This window comes from Lolium rigidum, chromosome 3, assembly GCF_022539505.1.
Source record: "Lolium rigidum isolate FL_2022 chromosome 3, APGP_CSIRO_Lrig_0.1, whole genome shotgun sequence".
NCBI classification, from domain to species: Eukaryota; Viridiplantae; Streptophyta; class Magnoliopsida; order Poales; family Poaceae; genus Lolium; species Lolium rigidum.
Genome location: NC_061510.1, coordinates 293,621,641 through 293,638,710, shown reverse-complemented (window position 1 = coordinate 293,638,710; position 17,070 = coordinate 293,621,641). Strand labels below are relative to the sequence as shown.

The 17,070-nt window shown below is 46.9% G+C and overlaps 2 protein-coding genes across 2 annotated transcripts; both read right to left on the bottom strand.

Annotated features, from left to right (window-relative positions):
• Positions 1-4,300: 4,300 nt before the first annotated feature.
• Positions 4,301-9,352, bottom strand: LOC124703570 (alcohol dehydrogenase 1-like). The gene is made up of 10 exons (XM_047235780.1): positions 9,312-9,352; positions 8,965-9,101; positions 8,813-8,859; positions 5,494-5,819; positions 5,328-5,410; positions 5,167-5,242; positions 5,018-5,079; positions 4,830-4,925; positions 4,569-4,730; positions 4,301-4,479 (listed from the first exon to the last, which is right to left on the bottom strand). Exons 1-10 carry the CDS (start codon positions 9,343-9,345, stop codon positions 4,363-4,365), a joined length of 1,140 nt encoding a protein of 379 aa, XP_047091736.1. The 5' UTR covers positions 9,346-9,352; the 3' UTR covers positions 4,301-4,362.
• Positions 9,353-12,308: 2,956 nt separating this feature from the next.
• On the bottom strand, positions 12,309-14,677 carry LOC124703571 (alcohol dehydrogenase 3-like). Its single transcript, XM_047235781.1, has 9 exons — positions 14,644-14,677; positions 14,401-14,537; positions 14,262-14,308; positions 13,458-13,783; positions 13,285-13,367; positions 13,102-13,177; positions 12,958-13,019; positions 12,763-12,858; positions 12,309-12,658 (listed from the first exon to the last, which is right to left on the bottom strand). The coding sequence occupies exons 1-9, from the start codon at positions 14,675-14,677 to the stop codon at positions 12,380-12,382; spliced, it is 1,140 nt and encodes a 379-aa protein (XP_047091737.1). The 3' UTR covers positions 12,309-12,379.
• Between the last annotated feature and the right edge of the window lie 2,393 nt (positions 14,678-17,070).

The window sequence follows — 17,070 nt, the reverse complement described above, 5'->3', positions numbered from 1 at the left end:
GATCGGTGAATGACTTGGTGAATTTTACAAAAACACCGATGGTTGGGTTCGGATGCGATACCATTCCAATTTTACAAGTACCCCCACAATACCTGAATCTGGGTAGGGCTTAACCAGAAGTTTGTGTGTCTTAGTATGGGTTCCCTCTAAACAAGCGTCATCGGGGTTATGCCGAAAGCTGCCTCTACCACAATAGAAACGATATGATATGATGCGAAATGAGGTGAATGTCCGGCCCAAGCCCTGTGCAGTTCCCAGTCGACCGTCTGTCTTCACCGGGAGGCCAAGCTCATGGGGAGAGGTGCCTATACTAGGGTATGTAAATGAAAGGTTATGATTGGTAGTTCGCGTACTGCGTACGATAAATCAGGGCCGATTACCCCCGACGAGCTATTGCAATTGTTGTGGCACAAGTGTACAACCTCTCGCAGAGTTAAACCTATTCGAATAGCCGCGTCCTCGGTTATGGACAGTTGGAAAGGCCATACTGTTCCGTCATCAGAACTTTTCGAAAACTATGAATGGTGAAGGGTGACTTGTGGATTTGAACTTGAAAGGTGACATTGACTTTGAATCACAACGGAATGGTGGGAATGACACTAATGTTCCCACTTGAGTTAGTTAGCACCTGAAGAGTTGTTTACAAAAATGTTTGTGAAATAAAATTGGCTTTATGCAAAATAAACTAGAGCTTAGCACCCCCTTACTAGAATTGTTAGCACTTTCATTAGTATTAGTTTGCGAGTACTTTAAAGTACTCACGGCTGTGTCCCTGGCTATTCAAATGGCCAGACTATGAAGAGGAGCAGAACTATCAAGATGACGACCACCAGGATGCCCACGACAACTAGGGAATCTTCTGACGTCAGACGTTGGCCTGTGGACTAGCGAGTCCCTTCTACGTTACGCTTCCGCTATGAAACTATGAACTTTGTGTATGTCGATCAATAGATCAACTATTTGTGTAATATGGATCATGTGATCTCTATTTGTAAGACGACTATGGTATGTAATGAATGATGACTTATGATATTCAACTGTTATGTCTCGCAACAACAATATTCCTGGGATTGCGACGTATGGCATAACAGGCATCTGGACGTAAAAATCCGGGTGTTGACACTTGGAGAGGAGAGAATGTTCAGTCTCCAAGGCCTTGTGAGCCTTGTCTAGATCATCTAGACAATTAACAAGTTTATCCTGATCAACATCAAATTCCTACTTTTCCTTTTAAGCACTTTTAACTTAGCCCTAGCATGATCTCTTTGTTTGGTGAGTTTAGCAATTATTTCATCTTGAGGCTCCTCAAGAATTTCTATTTTCTCTCTAAGAGAAGCTACGGTTTCTCGTTCCTCCTCAAGAACATTTTTAATGAGGAAATTTCAAGAGTCTTCTCTCTAAACTTTATATTTTTCTTAAGGATATCTTCGAGTGATGCTAAACGAGACATAACTTTTCTTTCATACGGTTGCGATGTTTTGGTACTCTCCAACAAGATGTATTGCTATTGATGATTATTAATATATTGGCGGAATTTTCGAAAAAAAAACGGTTGTTCACCGTGCATGGGCCAGGGTTTTGCTAGGACACTTGTCATGGGCCTAAGGGCATCTTCAACGGGGGCGACGCAAACGAGCGTCTGTTTGCGAACGCGCGGTAAAAAAATGCACTTGCACCCAGGCCCAGCGGCCCGACGTATAGTGACAGGCCTGTCCGCAAAGATGCAAACGTGGGCCAAATATGTGCCGAGTTTGCATCTACGCGGACGCTTCACGGGCGCGCCAAGTGACCGCCGTTCCTCACGTAGGGACCGCACTCCAGTGGCTAGCCACTCACATTCCCGCCAGAGGCCACTTGCAGCCCCAAAAATCAAAGTTGAGCAGCGCCAACATTCCAGCCCCTTGCGATGATCGTACTTCTAGCCGTAGCTGCCATGGATTCCGAAGAAAGCCTCGTAGCCACCAGAGGCCGCGAAACAAAGGCGAAGGTGCCAAAAAAGCTGTTGTCGATTGAGGAGAAAGACGTCGAGGCCGTGAAGCGACGGGGCAGGCGCATGAATTTGAAGGAGAGGAAACACGCGGCGGTTGCATAGCAGGCGCAGGTGGCACTGAAATGGCCGGACAGATGTAGGTGAAAGCCAATGCCCAAGTAGACCTGCATACTAGCCTCGTGGAGGCCATGCTCTACGTCAAGCAAGAGAGGATCCTCGGTAAGTTCATAGATTATTTCGGCCATGATCTTTGGCGGTGATTTTGTCTGCGAAGGCATCGTCGGAACAACCACAGAGGATCCCTTCCTAGAGACGCATGATCAACCTCACCAAAGAGACCATTGATTTTGAAAGGATGGACGTCGAGGCCAAAGGGCAGACGCCAAGGCCAAAATGATGGACGTCGAGGCCAGAAGGCTCGACACCGAGGCCAAGATTCAGGCAGAGGACACAAGGATCATGCTGGATGACTTGGCCACCATGGACGACGACACCAAGCCTGGTTGCTGGAGAAGCGCGCCGAAATCCGTGCGCATGACAGCTTGATCTGCCGCGCCCATCTTGGCCTCTTTTTGGACTATATTTGCTAATCATGGCCATGTTATGCTCCTTTTAAACTACAACATTTTGTGCCGTACGATGTGGACAATCTGATAGACTTATATTTGAGACAATCTGATGGTCATATTTTTATTAGAATTTACTTGTTTATGGTGTTTTGGGTGATAAAAAAGAACCTGGGCGGACAAAATGCATTGGCCCGCTAGGATACCCCTCGGAGCAAACGGATCCCTAACTATTTTCGTATCCGCGGATCGACACAAATAAACGTGCGTGGCCACTTTGGGTCCGAAATGCGTTGGGCCGTTGAAGATGCCATAAGTGGAACGTGTACCAACTGATGCAGGTTTGTCCGGCCAACAGGAGAGGGGATATTCCGCAACTAGTTGCGCCCGCACCCCATTTTTGTTCTGATATTTTCAAGTTTCCAAAAAATGCAAACTAAAATTCTAGACATACATTCTATTGTATCTTGTTCATCTATGAAATTTCATCCAAAAAAATGTCAAAATGTGGTCTACACAAAAAGAACAAATGATCTGTAAATAGTACGTGACACTATTTACGTACGTCTTCTCTTACAGCATAAAGTAGAAAATAATAAAAACTGACTCGGGTTCCCAAGTAACCGAATCAAACTCATATTTCAGTTTTGCACATTTCTCTCAAAAAACAACAAATTTTATGAACTGTGGAGAGCAATAACAAGCTTGATCATCCAGAGCAGAGAAAATCGACAGTATCTAGGAAACACACTGCATTTCCTGAACTTCAGAACACATTGTTCGTGTTAACATAGACCGCCGGTTCACCGTGATATATCAGCACGGCCCTGGGTTCCAATTTGTTTTTCCAAAATTTTCCAGAATATAACGTGATCATCAAGAGCAGAGAAAGATGAACAAAACTAGGAAACGAAGGGAAATTTGCATTGCCTAAACTTGGACCGCTTTGTCCATCCAGTTCCCAGATGGTGCACGAGCGGCAGCAAATCTGCCAATGTTCCATCGGTACGTAATTACAGACACTGGAGGCTAATACTAGGCTACTGGCTCAGGAAGGCTAAACAGCGAACGACGATGATACACGGAAGAGTATCTCATCAACGATGCGTGTCTGATCTCAACCAAGACTTGGGCGGAGGTTTGTCCGGGCATTGGAAGTCTTGGACGCCGCCGCGGGTGAAGTTCTTCATATGACTGGCTTGCCTAGACAGATGTTGAACGGGTGAGAGACTGACGCGACGTGGTTTACCACAAGCGTCTAGGTGTCCGCTCTGTGACCAGTCGGTGGAAACCATGACGCACCTCCTCACTGGGTGATCTGGTATGAGGTCCTCTCGTGGATTCGATCCACCTCAGGTTCTCCCACAGTTGAGGGCGACTTCGCGGAGTGGTGGTCGCTGGTTGTGCGGACCGCCCCTCGCCAGCTACGCAAAGGTACCTCGTCGATAATCATGCTCACAGCGTGGTGGATATGGAAGCACCGGAATGTTGCGGTCTTTGACAACGCACGTCCGTCAGTGGCATCCCTGTTCAACGACATTTGTTCTGAAGCGCGGCAATGGGCGGATGCGGGGGCCCGAGGTGTTCGCCAACTCCTCCCCTAGGATAGGCTCTCTTTCTTGGGTCGAGTTGTATGGCGGGGTGTGTCCTCTCGAGGACTTGTAATTATAACCTTCTTTTCTATCAATGCATCGAAACGCAAGGTTTTTGCGTTTTCGCGAAAAAATCTCAACCAAGACAGGTTCAGAGACCGCCCCCAGCACTTATTGCATACTACATTGGAGCGTTCGAAAGCAGGTGAGAGACCTAGTTCTCCATGCGGATGATGCAGCGGATGCCCTCGCCCTTCGCCATGAGGTCGAAGGCCTTGTTGATTTCCGAGAACGGCACGCTGTGGGTGATGAACTTCTCCACCTCCAGCTCCTGAAGAAAATAGCAACTTGTTCAGGTTTCAGAGTATGATATTTTAGAAACAGGACAGCTTTCAGCACATCCCAGAGCTTCCTGTTTACCTTCGTCATGTACATCTCCACAACATTGGGTAGGTCAGTGCGTGGTTTGAAGTTACCGAAGAAGGTGCCCTTCAGAGTCCTCCCACTGAGGAAATTCATTGGGTGGGTCTTGAATTCGGCGTTCTTGTGTGGCACACCCACCAGCACAGCTACACCCCAGCCCTGTATACAGATCACAGATTTAATGATTCAATCCAGGAAAAAGAGAACACAGAAAATGATCATGTTCAAGTAGATGATTGATGTGTTACGAAGTCATACATCATGAATACATTCAAATGCTTGTATCATAGCATTGATGTTGCCACTGCATTCAACACTGCGGTCAACTCCGCCATTTGTCATCTCAACAAGTACCTAGAGCATCACAACATTTGTATCTTGTGATGATGTGGTATATGAGCATTAGGTGTCTAAAGAATATATTTCCCTGATGTGAAGAAATAAACCTCTTGAATAGGCTTGCTGTGGTCTTTTGGGTTCACAAATTCTGTGCAGCCAAATTTTCTAGCTGAACATGGACAAAATTAGGGAGACTTAGTGGCTTCTCAAAGCAACAAACGAAAACTCATGATCTGGTAAAATCAGGAGTATTTACCTTCTTCAAATCTGTTGGTGTTCAGGTCAATACCAATTATCCTTGAGGCTCCTGCAATCCTTGCACCTTCTGCAGCCTAAATCACATAAACATGAAGGGCAAATAAGTGCAAGTCCAGATTGCAGTTGTAGGACAATCATGAGAAGAGTCAGAATATTTACAGCAAGTCCAACAGCTCCTAGCCCAAATATCGCGACTGTCGAACCCTTTGGCGGTTTTGCTACATTAATCGACGCACCAAGACCTACAAAAAGAATGTCAACTCAGCATCTCAAGATCAGAAGTAGCCATAACAAGCACACTACAAAAAAATACAAGTCAACTTACCAGTAGAAACACCACAGCTAAGAACACAGACTTTGTCAAGGGGAGCCTCAGGGTTGATCTTCACAACACAACCAACATGCAGGACAGTATACTCACTGAAGGTGGAAGTCCCAACGAAATGGTAAATCGGCTTGCCATCAATAGAGAACCGTGACTTGCCATCACTGATCATCACACCCCTGTCGGTGTTGATCCTGAGCAGATCACACATGTTGCTCTCCACCGACTTGCAATGGAGGCATTCCTTACACTCCCCAGTGAACACAGGGAGGACATGGTCACCAGGGGCAACCTCAGTTACACCCTCTCCAACACTCTCCACTATGCTGTAACATAAACATGTTCAGGGGAGGCACAACAGATAAATATGACCAAAATCTCAATACAAAAGGACTTCATATCAGAGTTCTCATAGGGGTAGGATGTGCGTGTGTACGTTCATAGTGGTGAGTGTGTGCGCGTATGTGTGAGCGTCTTTGATTGTACTGTGTTTCGCAAAAAAAAAAAAATTTAAATGACATACCAAGTCAACTAAAGGGGCAGACTAATAGCTGACAGCGGTATCTTAATTGAAGATAGACATGGGAACCTGTCAACCGAACATTCCTACAAAGTGATGATATTGATATTGATGCAAGATGTTGATACTGAGTTCATCAAGCTCCAACGGCAAGGTGATGGCAATAATAAACAACAATAGTTATATAACGTTCTAACACATAGGACATGAGTGAGAGCTCTCGTGACCGGGCGACTGCACATCACTGCCGCTCGACCCCTTGGTGGCCGGAACTCCTGATGTCGAGCGCGTGCCTCGCCGCTCTGGCAACGCTTCGATCTCCCTTGGCGCCTCTAGCGACGACGTGCTGGGGCAGGAGCCTCCCCGCATGGCCAGAGATGCCGGCGTGCCGTACCGCTCCCCAGGTGCGGCTTTCTTGGACTCAATACTGTCAATGTTTTACACCATGGTTGCATTTGCGGTCGGTGGTACGTGCGAGCTTAACCGGTTCTAGATAACTCCGGCGAGCCTGTATCCTCGGTACAACTCGTTTTACGTCGCCAATGCACTGAACTTCTCCTTCACTGCCTTCCCGGCCGGACTCCCTCGTTGTCTGGCGCCATGGCTGTGCCCTCTTTTCTTCTTTTGCTTCTTCTTTTTCCGTCCGTGATTTGATTCTGGTACACAAATCCTTACATCTGGGGAGGTCAACCGGCGGAGGAGGTTTCCCGTCTCCCGACCTGGCCGCCATGCTGGGAGATAGTCGTCCTCTCGGCCGCTGCGGAAGGTGGTGAAGAATTAGGTCAGGGGTCAAACACGCTGCCGCTCTACGCCAGCGTGGGCGCTGACCGGTCCATGCATGTTGTGGGCCTGGATGGGCCTGCCACCTCTCTTTCGTTCAGCGCTTCCAGGATAGAAACTTTTTGCCCCCTCTTTTTTACTGCAGCTCCCTCACCTTCCCTTTCCTACTCATCTCCTCCCTGCGACGCTCCCATCCCCTACCTCCCTCACTCCCCCGATCCTAGCCATATGTGCGTTGCCGTCATCCTGTTCTCCAATATGCTGATGACGCCCTGATTCTTTGCAAGGCCGCCCCAGGTGCCGCAGCCTGCCTCAAACATGTACTTGAGGACTTCACGTCCGCTATTGGTCTCGCCATTATTTCCACAAGTCATGCTTCATCCCTATGGATGTTTCCCCGGATGATGCTACTGCTATGGCCTCTTAGCTTGGCTATTCCATCTCATCCTTCCCCAGCCATACCTTGACCTACCTCTCTTTCCCACGAAGCTCCCTGCATCGGCATTCACCCCCCTCATTCTCTCCTTCGACCATCATCTTTCTAGCTGGCGCGTCCACCTATTGTTCTCCGGGGGCAGGCTCGTTCTGTATAATCTCGCTACGTACTACATGTGCTCGTATTTTCTTCCCTATTGTGTTATTGAAAGTATTGATAAGAGATGTCTGCTTTTTTCTAGACAAGGAAAGACTCATGTTCTAGTGCTCGTTGTCTAATCGTTTGGGCTAAAGTTTTATTGTCTAAGCAGGACGACGATTTTGGCATTAAGGATCTCCACTGGCAGAACAAGTGCTTGCTTTTAATTTTTTTCCATGAACTCCGCCAAACTAACCCAGTACCCTGGAAGAATTGGTTCTACTCGCATACAGGTCGTGACTTGGGGGAGTCCTCTACGCCCCCTCATTCCAGGTGAAGATCGTTGAGGCGTGCATCCCCCTCTACCGCGCCATCACAAGGGTGGAGGTGGTGGACGGCTGCTCCACGTCCTTCTAGCTGGACAAGTGGCTCCTTCGTGAGCTGCTTGCAGAGCGCTTCCCTGCTCTGTTCTCCCAGAACACTCGCCGGCACGCCTCCACAGCCTCCGTGGTCACTCAGGGACTTGACCTCTCTACCGTAGAGACCAAGCTTCTCTTGGTTCGCCGGCTCATCGACAACACCTCTCTCAGGGGTGGCCATACGCTCCATCGACTCTCCCTCGGCTCCTCGCTTCTGCTCGCGCGAGTCTTACCGCATGCTATCGACGGCGCGCCCGCGGGACGTGTCTACATGCATGTCTTGGTCCCTGCGGCTCCCTACGAAGATGAAGATCTTCGCGTACCTTGCCGACAGCGACCAAGTAAGCACGCGAGCCAACCTCTTCTACAAGAGCAGTGGCCCCTCCGACATTTGTGTTGCCTGCCCCGCCGCGGAGTCCGCACCTGTTCTTCGACTGCCACCTGTCCGCAGAAGTGTGGTCCTGGCTGGATGTCCCAATCCCAACATTGCGATTCTACATTTGGGATCTTCAGCCCCCCCCCCCCCCCTTGTGCCTGCCGCCACTTGGTCCATGTGGAAGTCCTGCAATGACCTTGTCTTCAACGGCAAGACCCCCGCTTCGAGGTCCACTTAGGATGGTGTGCGACAATCTTTCCCTCTGGCGGTGGCGCCTCCAGACCGCCAACCGGGTGGCCCTTGATGCGCTTCGGTCTTACATTTTTACTCGCGATGTTTGACTTGGTGTTTCTCTCGTCCCATCCCCCATGTATTTCCTACATCCTGTACATATAGATCGGTACATATAGATCGGCTGCTTGGCTTTTTTGGGTAATAATAACAACTCGGTGGGGCTTTTGCCGCCCCCCCCCCCCCTGTCATTCTCACAAAAAAAAAGTTCTAACACAAGCCACACAAAAAAAAGTTCTTGTATTTCTGAATATAAACTTTTTTCCTGATGTCTCCTTCACATGTTCAGGGTTTCATAAACATATACAGAAGCAAATCAGTAATAATATATCAACGGGAGTAGTAGTGCAAGAACATACCCTCCAGCTTCATGACCGAAGATCCGAGGGAACACGGGAGTCTGTCCCTAAGAATCGGAAGCCACGGAGGCGCAAGTCAACCACAAAACCCAGGCGGGATATAATTAATTATTGACCAGAAGCAGATACTAGGATGCCCGTGGCATGCATACCTTGGCCTCCCAGAAGTAGACGTCGGAGCGGCAGAGGGCGGTGAAGAGGATCTTGACGCGCACCTCCATGGCCTGCGGCGGCGCCACCTCCACCTCCTCCATCGACAGCGGCTTCCCCGCCTCCCATGCCACTGCGGCTGCAACACACACAGATCCAAGAAAAGGACATCAGAATGCAGTCTCGGGATCACACCATAGCTTCCCCCCGAAATTATTTAAATAAACCTTGATCTTACAATAATAGGTAAAATCGGCAAGCGAAAAGGACACAAGCAAGCAACTTTCAGTGAGGCCTTATCAAATCTTGAGGGAAGTACTCAAAGGAAAGAGCAAGAAGCAGAGCAGACCTTTGCACTTGATCACCTTCCCCGCGGTCTCCATTGCTCCCTCGCCTTAGTGGATGAAATCCGTGGGGGAACCGAGCGTGGGGTGCGTGGTCTATATATAAGCTTCTACCTGAAGCCACCCTGTACTTGTTGCGTAGCAAACCACCTGGCGCCGATACCGAGGCTCCTTCCTACACCTGGAAGCCGTGGTTTGTCTGGCTCTTTCCCTCGTCGGTGGGGGCAGGGAGGGAGGGTCGGTGGTGGCACCTGGCTGGATCATGGTAAGCGTCGGTTGCACGGACGGGCAGAGGTGTTTGCAGTGTAGAGGAAAATGGTTACGCTGCCGCTTCTGGTTCCATGGTCTGCTCTTTATTTTTCTATATATCCCTTTCATCACGTACTAAAATAATATGTTTAAAAAAATTAAAATTCATGATAAATAGGAAGGCAGCCCATGAAATAGTATGAAAGAGCAAGTTTTACTTTTTGTTAATAGATATGTTCAAAGTTCAAACAACGGAGATGACAAGAATAAGGTAATTATCTTCCTAGAAATATTCATTGAAAATTACTACTGTATAAGTGATGCAAATGTTGTCAATTTTTTGTACCCAAACTAACATGAACAGTTCACAATTTTTGTTGTTGAAGAAAACAAGTTGATATATGGTCATAGACGATTTAACGATCACTAGTACCAAAACATTGGGCCGACGCAACAATTTTCGCCGCGGAACCAGAAATTTTAATGATTTGTGGTACGGTCAGACGTGATCATAACACAAGACTGTCCATGAAAACATAAGTTTTAACAAACATTGGTACGGTCAAACCGTACCATGTGTCCGTACCACATCGGTAGAAAATCACCTAAGCATATTGGAAAGATAAGGAGCGGGCATCCCATAATACAGATAACTAATAAGTACACATATTTGACGACGTGGGCTTAGCCCAGTGGTTGGGGTCGCAGTGGCGCACCCCAACGACCGGAGTTCGATTCCTGTCAGGGACGAATTTCGGAATTGTCATGCCAAGTTCCGCTTCTACTATATCAATAAAGTTTAACTTTTACTTTTTTTTTCTCCCACGGGCCCTCCTCTCCTCTCTCCTCATTGTTACCGAGTTGAGTTCAGATGTACTATTGGATCACATACTAGAAATCATTATGCTATGATTTTTTTTTATCTTCAGAAGCCATTTTTGGTGCAGTTTTAGCCAGTCGTTTTCAGAACAACCATCTCTCTTAGGAGTCGCCTCCCTCCCGGGCGACTCCGGAGGCCCCCCTCCCCCCGCCTACCCAACCCTAAGTCCCCCTTCCTCGCATCGCTCCTGGTCGATGTTGCCGCCACCGATGGTGATGGCGGCGCCTACCCGTTCGAAACGGCGGTGGGCATGAGAGGAGTCTCTCGGCCGTGGCTCATGGGGGTTGGTGGGTGTCGGCGGAGGGCCTTTGGCGGTGCAGCTGGCTTTGGCCGGGGCCTGAGCGCCTCCATCGGAGTGGCGACGAGGAGGGGATGGTGCGCCGCCGGGAACCCGCCCGCACGGTGGTGCCCTAGGCCGCCTCGATCCGATCTAGGTCTTTGGCCAAGATCTCAACCGGGTGGACCTAGGCAGGTGTGGTCATGGTGTTGGTCCTTGCCACACCGACGGGCTACGCTAGCTGCCGTCTCCATGTCTTCCGATCTATTTGGTAGTTGATCGGCGGCGATGGGAGTGCTAGCCTTGCGAATAATGGTGGTGGTCCTCGGATTCCTCTCGCGCTAAGTGAAGATCGGTCGGAAGCTTCTTCCCACTGGGCTGGCTGGATTGTCGTGTTCCGAAAGGCCCTGCTGGAGGAATTCATTGTGCAATCAATGCCTGAAGATTGTTGGTTTGAGTGTTTTCGGTCGTGTGCAACCATGTCTTTTATTTGGCCGTTTGGTTTCAGAGGGAGCGCTTCGAAGTTATGACTGTTAATATCATGGAGCTTGTCCTCTTTCCATGGTGCTGGCAGAGAAGATCATGAAAGCCGAGATCGGTGGAAGAGCAATGGTGGTCGGATCTTGGTGGTGAGGTGGAATTGGCTTGGTGCTTCGTGACTTCAACCAACGACTTGTACGTGGAGACGACTGCACATGAAAAGTTGAGAGTTCTATCTTTCATGGTGAAAATCCAATGGCTGGCCTTAATTGGTTGTGCCTGACAATGTTCTTGTTGAAGACATTGTTTTGGGAGTGATGACTTTCTTCGGGGTGAAAACGTAAGATCTATGATCGGGCGACAACAGCGTTTATGCACTGTTTCCTTCTTGAAGGCGTCGCTTGTGGAGAAGCTAATTTTTTGTTCTTGTCTTGGTGGTGTCAGTGTTGTTGTTTCAAGTTTTCGATCTCTGTAGCGGGACTTTTTTTCTGTAATTCTTTTTTTTTGCTGTGTGCATCGTTTATACCATTAGAGCATGATGTTGTTGCAGAGGCTGTGTGTAATTGATATCTCCGCGATATAAATATATGCTCTTTATCGAAAAGAAGCCATTATTTGGTGATCTTATGTGAATAAACACTGCTATAAAGCAGTGACTCCGAAATGCTACAAATTCCCTCCTACTTTGCAAGGACTCGGACCTTTCCGGCTGACCCCACTCCAGCGACAGAGATCTGTGCTTTGATTTAGTCTAACAAAACAGAGCACTGTAAGCTATGAACGTGCAAACAGCAAGCAACCGCCTTCAAACATATTCATCACACACAAAAAGATAGGTTTCTGCAAACAAAGAAACGAAGGGAAAACAGAAGAACCAATTTGCAATGGAGGACAACAATATTAACACAGAAACTGCGAGTTATTATTATTGTGCACAATGGTAGTAATTTACACACGGACTGGAAGCAGCACACGACACACTGAAAATAAGGCCAAACCTTGAACATAAAAAGCGGAGCTGTTCCGTTCTCTGCGATCACCGATCACAGAGATGAACATCGCATGCTTATCTCACGACTAGTACATACATTATTAAACAATATAAGTCTTTTTTTTAGAAATCACTTAAGTTTGTCAAGCACCAAATCCCAAAAGCAGCGAGGAAAATGGCCAAGAAGAGGTGATGTCTACTCCTCCATCCTCATGACGCAGCGCAGTCCCTCTCCCTTGAGCATAAGGTCAAACGCCGTGTTGATCTGCGAGAACGGCACACTGTGCGTGATGAACTTCTCTAAGTCCAGCTCCTTCCTCATGTACATCTCGACGACTTCGGGGAGATCGGTGCGCGGCTTGTAGTTACCGAAGAAGGTGCCTTTCAGTGTCTTCTCGCTGAGAAAGTTCATCGGCTGGGTCTTGAACACATCATCCTTGTGAGGGACGCCCACCAGCACGGCCACGCCCCACCCCTGCACCCGACAGATTTCATGATTCAGTTCAACAAAGAATAGACATTGCTCACAATGGTCATAGGAGTACATATCATATGTAGGTGCATTGAGAAGTATATTACATCACTAACGCATTCGAAGGCAGAAATCATGGCGTTGATGTTGCCAGTACACTCGACGGCACTGTCAACTCCACCATTGGTCATCTCCACGAGCACCTAGAGACCATCGTTTGACAGTGAGTTTTTTTTTTTTTGCACAAGCTTGTCTAAGTCGTGATAAAAGGGAGAAATGTTTACTGATGGAAAAGAACAAACCTCTTGCACGGGCTTGGTGTGGTCATTTGGGTTCACAAATTCGGTGCATCCAAATTTCTTAGCTGAATAATGGTGGAATTATTGTTAGGTTCGGTGCGCTATATATATTAAGTAGTCCTGGTGCTTCCGTCAGAAATATTGTACCTTGTTCATATTTTGCAGGGTTCAAGTCCACACCAATAATTCTTGATGCCCCAGCCATCTTGGCCCCTTCCATGGCCTGATTGATCATTGTAAAAAAACAGTTAGTCATGGTTTTATGGTACAGTTCTCAGCAACCTGCACTAATATGTTGTGGAAGATACTGGATTACAGAATGTCGCTTACAGCAAGGCCCACAGCTCCAAGACCAAAAATCGCTACCGTCGAACCCTTCTTCGGTTTCGCAACATTTAGGGTCGCACCAAGTCCTGAAAAATGACATTTCAGCAACTAATTCTGGCATCCTAAACATACTAGTAATTCATTTGGAATCAGTTGCTTTAGTAGCCATGTCTTACCAGTTGAGATACCACAGCTGAGAACACAAACTTTGTCAAGGGGCGCCTCTGGGTTGATCTTCGCGAGACACCCTACATGGATTACGGTGTACTCACTGAAGGTGGAGGTCCCGACAAAATGGAAGATCGGTTTCCCATCGATGGTGAAGCGGGACTGTCCGTCCCCAATCATCACACCACGATCCACATTGATCCTGAGAAGATCACACAGGTTGCTCTCCTCTGACTTGCAGTGGGCACACTCCTTGCATTCGCCAGTGAAGACTGGGAGGACATGGTCACCTGGCACCAGCTCGGTCACACCCTCTCCGACGCTCTCAACAATGCTGTGAGGAAGATATCATTTGTGGAAGGTGTTATTAGAATAGTTAAATTATGAAGAGCAGCAAAATTTTCATTGAAATGCAAAAAAGGGTCCCTTTGTGTACAAGTAACAAATATCTAGCAAATTAGTAAGTCAAAATATGTCAGAAATAAATAATGCAGTCACATGATTGATATGTTTTGAATAATTAATATTATTTCGGAAAAAAAATAACTGAGTAATTAGGAGACAAGTCAAAGCACTTTCTGTGAGTTTCTGTCATCCATGATGTTGTCACAGTATTCTTCATATTGTCTTATCCCATGTTAGTATTATATGGACACTTCGTCAATCTAATCGACTGACAAATCAGGACTCGGGATGACTATATTTAGTAGCTCGCATGAATAAACTATAATTCAAGAATCAAGATTCCACCAAACAACCAAACTGTGATAAAAATAAGATAAGAGACAGCGGGACAGTATTGTGATGCATACCCTCCAGCTTCATGGCCTAAGATCCTAGGGAAAACCGGAGTTTGGCCCTGCAGAAATTAAAGCAGAACATCACCATGTTAGTTAGCGTCAGAGTTGGACTATTGGAGACGACAAGACTATGGGACACAATTGTGGATACCTTGGCTTCCCAGAAGTAGACATCAGTGTGGCAGAGAGCAGTGTAGAGGATCTTGACTCTGACTTCCATGGCCTGCGGCGGCGCCACCTCCACCTCCTCGATCGAGAGCGGCTTCCCGGCCTCCCATGCCACCGCCGCTGCAAGAACAAAATACTTCAGACCTCTGTTACCCGCCAACAATTCTTGACTTTTTCACACATGAAAAAAGATTTGATGAAACTAGCTACTATTTCAAAAACGAACCTCTGCACTTGATCACCTTCCCGGCGGTCGCCATTGCTGTTGGTCGCTAGCTCCAAGAACTCAAACACAAAGGAAAATCTTTGCTGCTGCTTCTACGTCGCAGTACGTTGATTAGACGTTGGTGAGGAATAAAGGCGAGGCGAGCCCTGTATATATACTGGTGCTGGAGGAACCGGCGACCAATCAAGGTTAGCTTGGAGTGCAAGTGGGCAAATACGAAGGATTTATTTTTTTCCAGCACCATTGCTAGCTGTTTCTGTTCATCCGCGGTTCTGTCTGCTTGTTTATTCGCCGGTTTCAGATTTTTCAGCCCTGTGTAGTATACGGAAAACGTAGTGAACCTTATCAAGGGGCTACAAGGTCAACGGCAGTAGGAAAAGAAAAGAGATGAAAAAACAAGGCACGGAGAGAGCTGACTTGGAGATTGAAAACCGGGGCAGGCTTGAAAACCACCTTCAGCTCAGTATGGGAAACTACGGCGAGCAGCAACATCCCATGTCTCGTCGTTTTGCAATGGACGTCGCCTTGCTAGAAGAATAGACTAGCAGCTAGCAAGCCGAAAACTTCATGGCGATGGTTCTCTGCTTCTGCCGGTTCAGTGCATAAGTGGTGGGAGATTAGTTGGTTTTCTACTTTAGTTTTCTCTGGAAAGATTCAGAAGCCTTACAATGCGAATCTTTCCCAGCGGAAATGATCGAGGGCTTAGCTGACCAACCACTGATTGCGGTAGAATGGAAAACCGAAACTTTCTGCATTTGTTGCTGTGGCAGATACGCCAAAGTACCCAAGTAATAGAGTTTAATCAACATTTGCTCTCTCCGTTCTTTGTCTACTTTTGTTCGGTCCCTGTACTGTGTAGCTGCCTTCAGGACCTGGAGAATCTTTTTTTTTAATAATACATTTTTTATTTATTTCCAAAAAAATACTCGTTTTATACAAATTTCACAAATAATACACCAGCGGGGTGTTGTTTCCCGAGAGGGAAGACATCGGGACAACGAGCCCCGATAGGCCGCGATTCCAAGTACGTCTTCGTGCGGGGCTGGCAGAGAGCAACTGTCGGGCTCCTGTTCCCCGAGTGGCCGGCATCGGGAATCGCCAGGCCCAAAAAGCGTGTGGGTGTTGTCAGCCTGGCCAGCGACATGGCGGTCGGGCGATGCAATCCCGAAGTAGTCCCCGATTAGTGGCTCAGCCACTTTAAATCAGGTGGACGCCCTCGCTTCGTTCTTCTATCTCCTCGTTTCCTCTTAGCTCTCTCGTTTTCTTCTCAACCCTGCTGCCGTTTTCTCCCATTTAACAACAATGCGTTGTTCGTTTGCTTGCTATTTCACCACCAAATACAGTAGAAGCACTCGATCTATAGATGGGTTAGTTCGTGAAGAGTTTTGGTGGTGGTAGTGGTGGTGCTGCTGCTGTTGTTGCTGCTTCTGTTGTGGAGCTGGTTTTGAAACTTGGCTGCTAACAAAGATGTTTCGCATACTTCAATGGTAAACCCTAAAATCCCTCGCTAAATGAATGTTAGTAGGCTTGTGTTTATGCATAGTAGTTGGTATGGTCATGCAGCTGTGTATATTGTATCGTTGGATTAGGTACTGATTTAGTTTGCCGATATAACATATTTATTTAGTTAGCCCGGTATTAAAAATGTATTTAGGAGGTCGCCATTCATAGTTTTATTTATTTAGGAGGTTGGTGCTCCTTTATTAGACGAGTGTGTATTTGGTATAGGTGAGGAGACATGTATGATTCAGTGAAATTTGTTGTTTACTACATGAAGGAGATATGCCCTAGAGGCAATAATAAAGTGGTTATTATTTATATCTTTGTGTTTATGATAAATGTTTATATATCATGCTATAATTGTATTAACCGAAACATTAGTACATGTGTGATATGTAGACAACAAAGAAGTCCCTAGTATGCCTCTTAAACTAGCTTGTTGATTAATGGATGATTAGTTTCATAATCATGAACATTGGATGTTATTAATAACAAGGTTATATCATTGTATGAATGATGTAATGGACACACCCAATTAAGCATAGCATAAGATCACCTCATTGAGTTATTTGCTATAAGCTTTCGATACATAGTTACCTAGTCCTTATGACCATGAGATCATGTAAATCACTTATACCGGAAAGGTACTTTGATTACATCAAACGCCATGATGACCCACAAGTAAAGACAGCAGAGTGATTTATAGTAAATAATAGGATTAAACATTGTAGGCACGGGAGCCTTGATAACGGGCGCCAGCGGATGAGAGAACCATGCAATAACTATAGCAGTGGCATCATGTATAGTTAAAACAAACGGTGTCCAAGCACTAATCAACTAATATAGGCATGTGTCTGAATTATAGCCGCACGGCTCGCAATGAGAAATCTTGGTGGCTGGGACCTTTATCCTACCAGCCGTGCAGCC

What these genes read in the sequence shown, in the direction of transcription:
- LOC124703570 (XM_047235780.1), bottom strand. Translation starts at nt 9,345, where the DNA reads ATGGAGACCGCGGGGAAGGTGATCAAGTGCAAAG. An exon ending in TCTACTTCTGGGAGGCCAAG is followed by an intron (nt 8,860 to 8,964) that starts GTATGCATGCCA and finishes TCCGATTCTTAG; the next exon opens with GGACAGACTCCCGTGTTCCC. An exon ending in CATTTGAATGTATTCATGAT is followed by an intron (nt 4,731 to 4,829) that starts GTATGACTTCGT and finishes ATCTGTATACAG; the next exon opens with GGCTGGGGTGTAGCTGTGCT.
- LOC124703571 (XM_047235781.1), bottom strand. Translation starts at nt 14,677, where the DNA reads ATGGCGACCGCCGGGAAGGTGATCAAGTGCAGAG. An exon ending in TTAGGCCATGAAGCTGGAGG is followed by an intron (nt 13,784 to 14,261) that starts GTATGCATCACA and finishes TCTTCCTCACAG; the next exon opens with CATTGTTGAGAGCGTCGGAG. An exon ending in ACACCAAGCCCGTGCAAGAG is followed by an intron (nt 12,859 to 12,957) that starts GTTTGTTCTTTT and finishes GATGGTCTCTAG; the next exon opens with GTGCTCGTGGAGATGACCAA.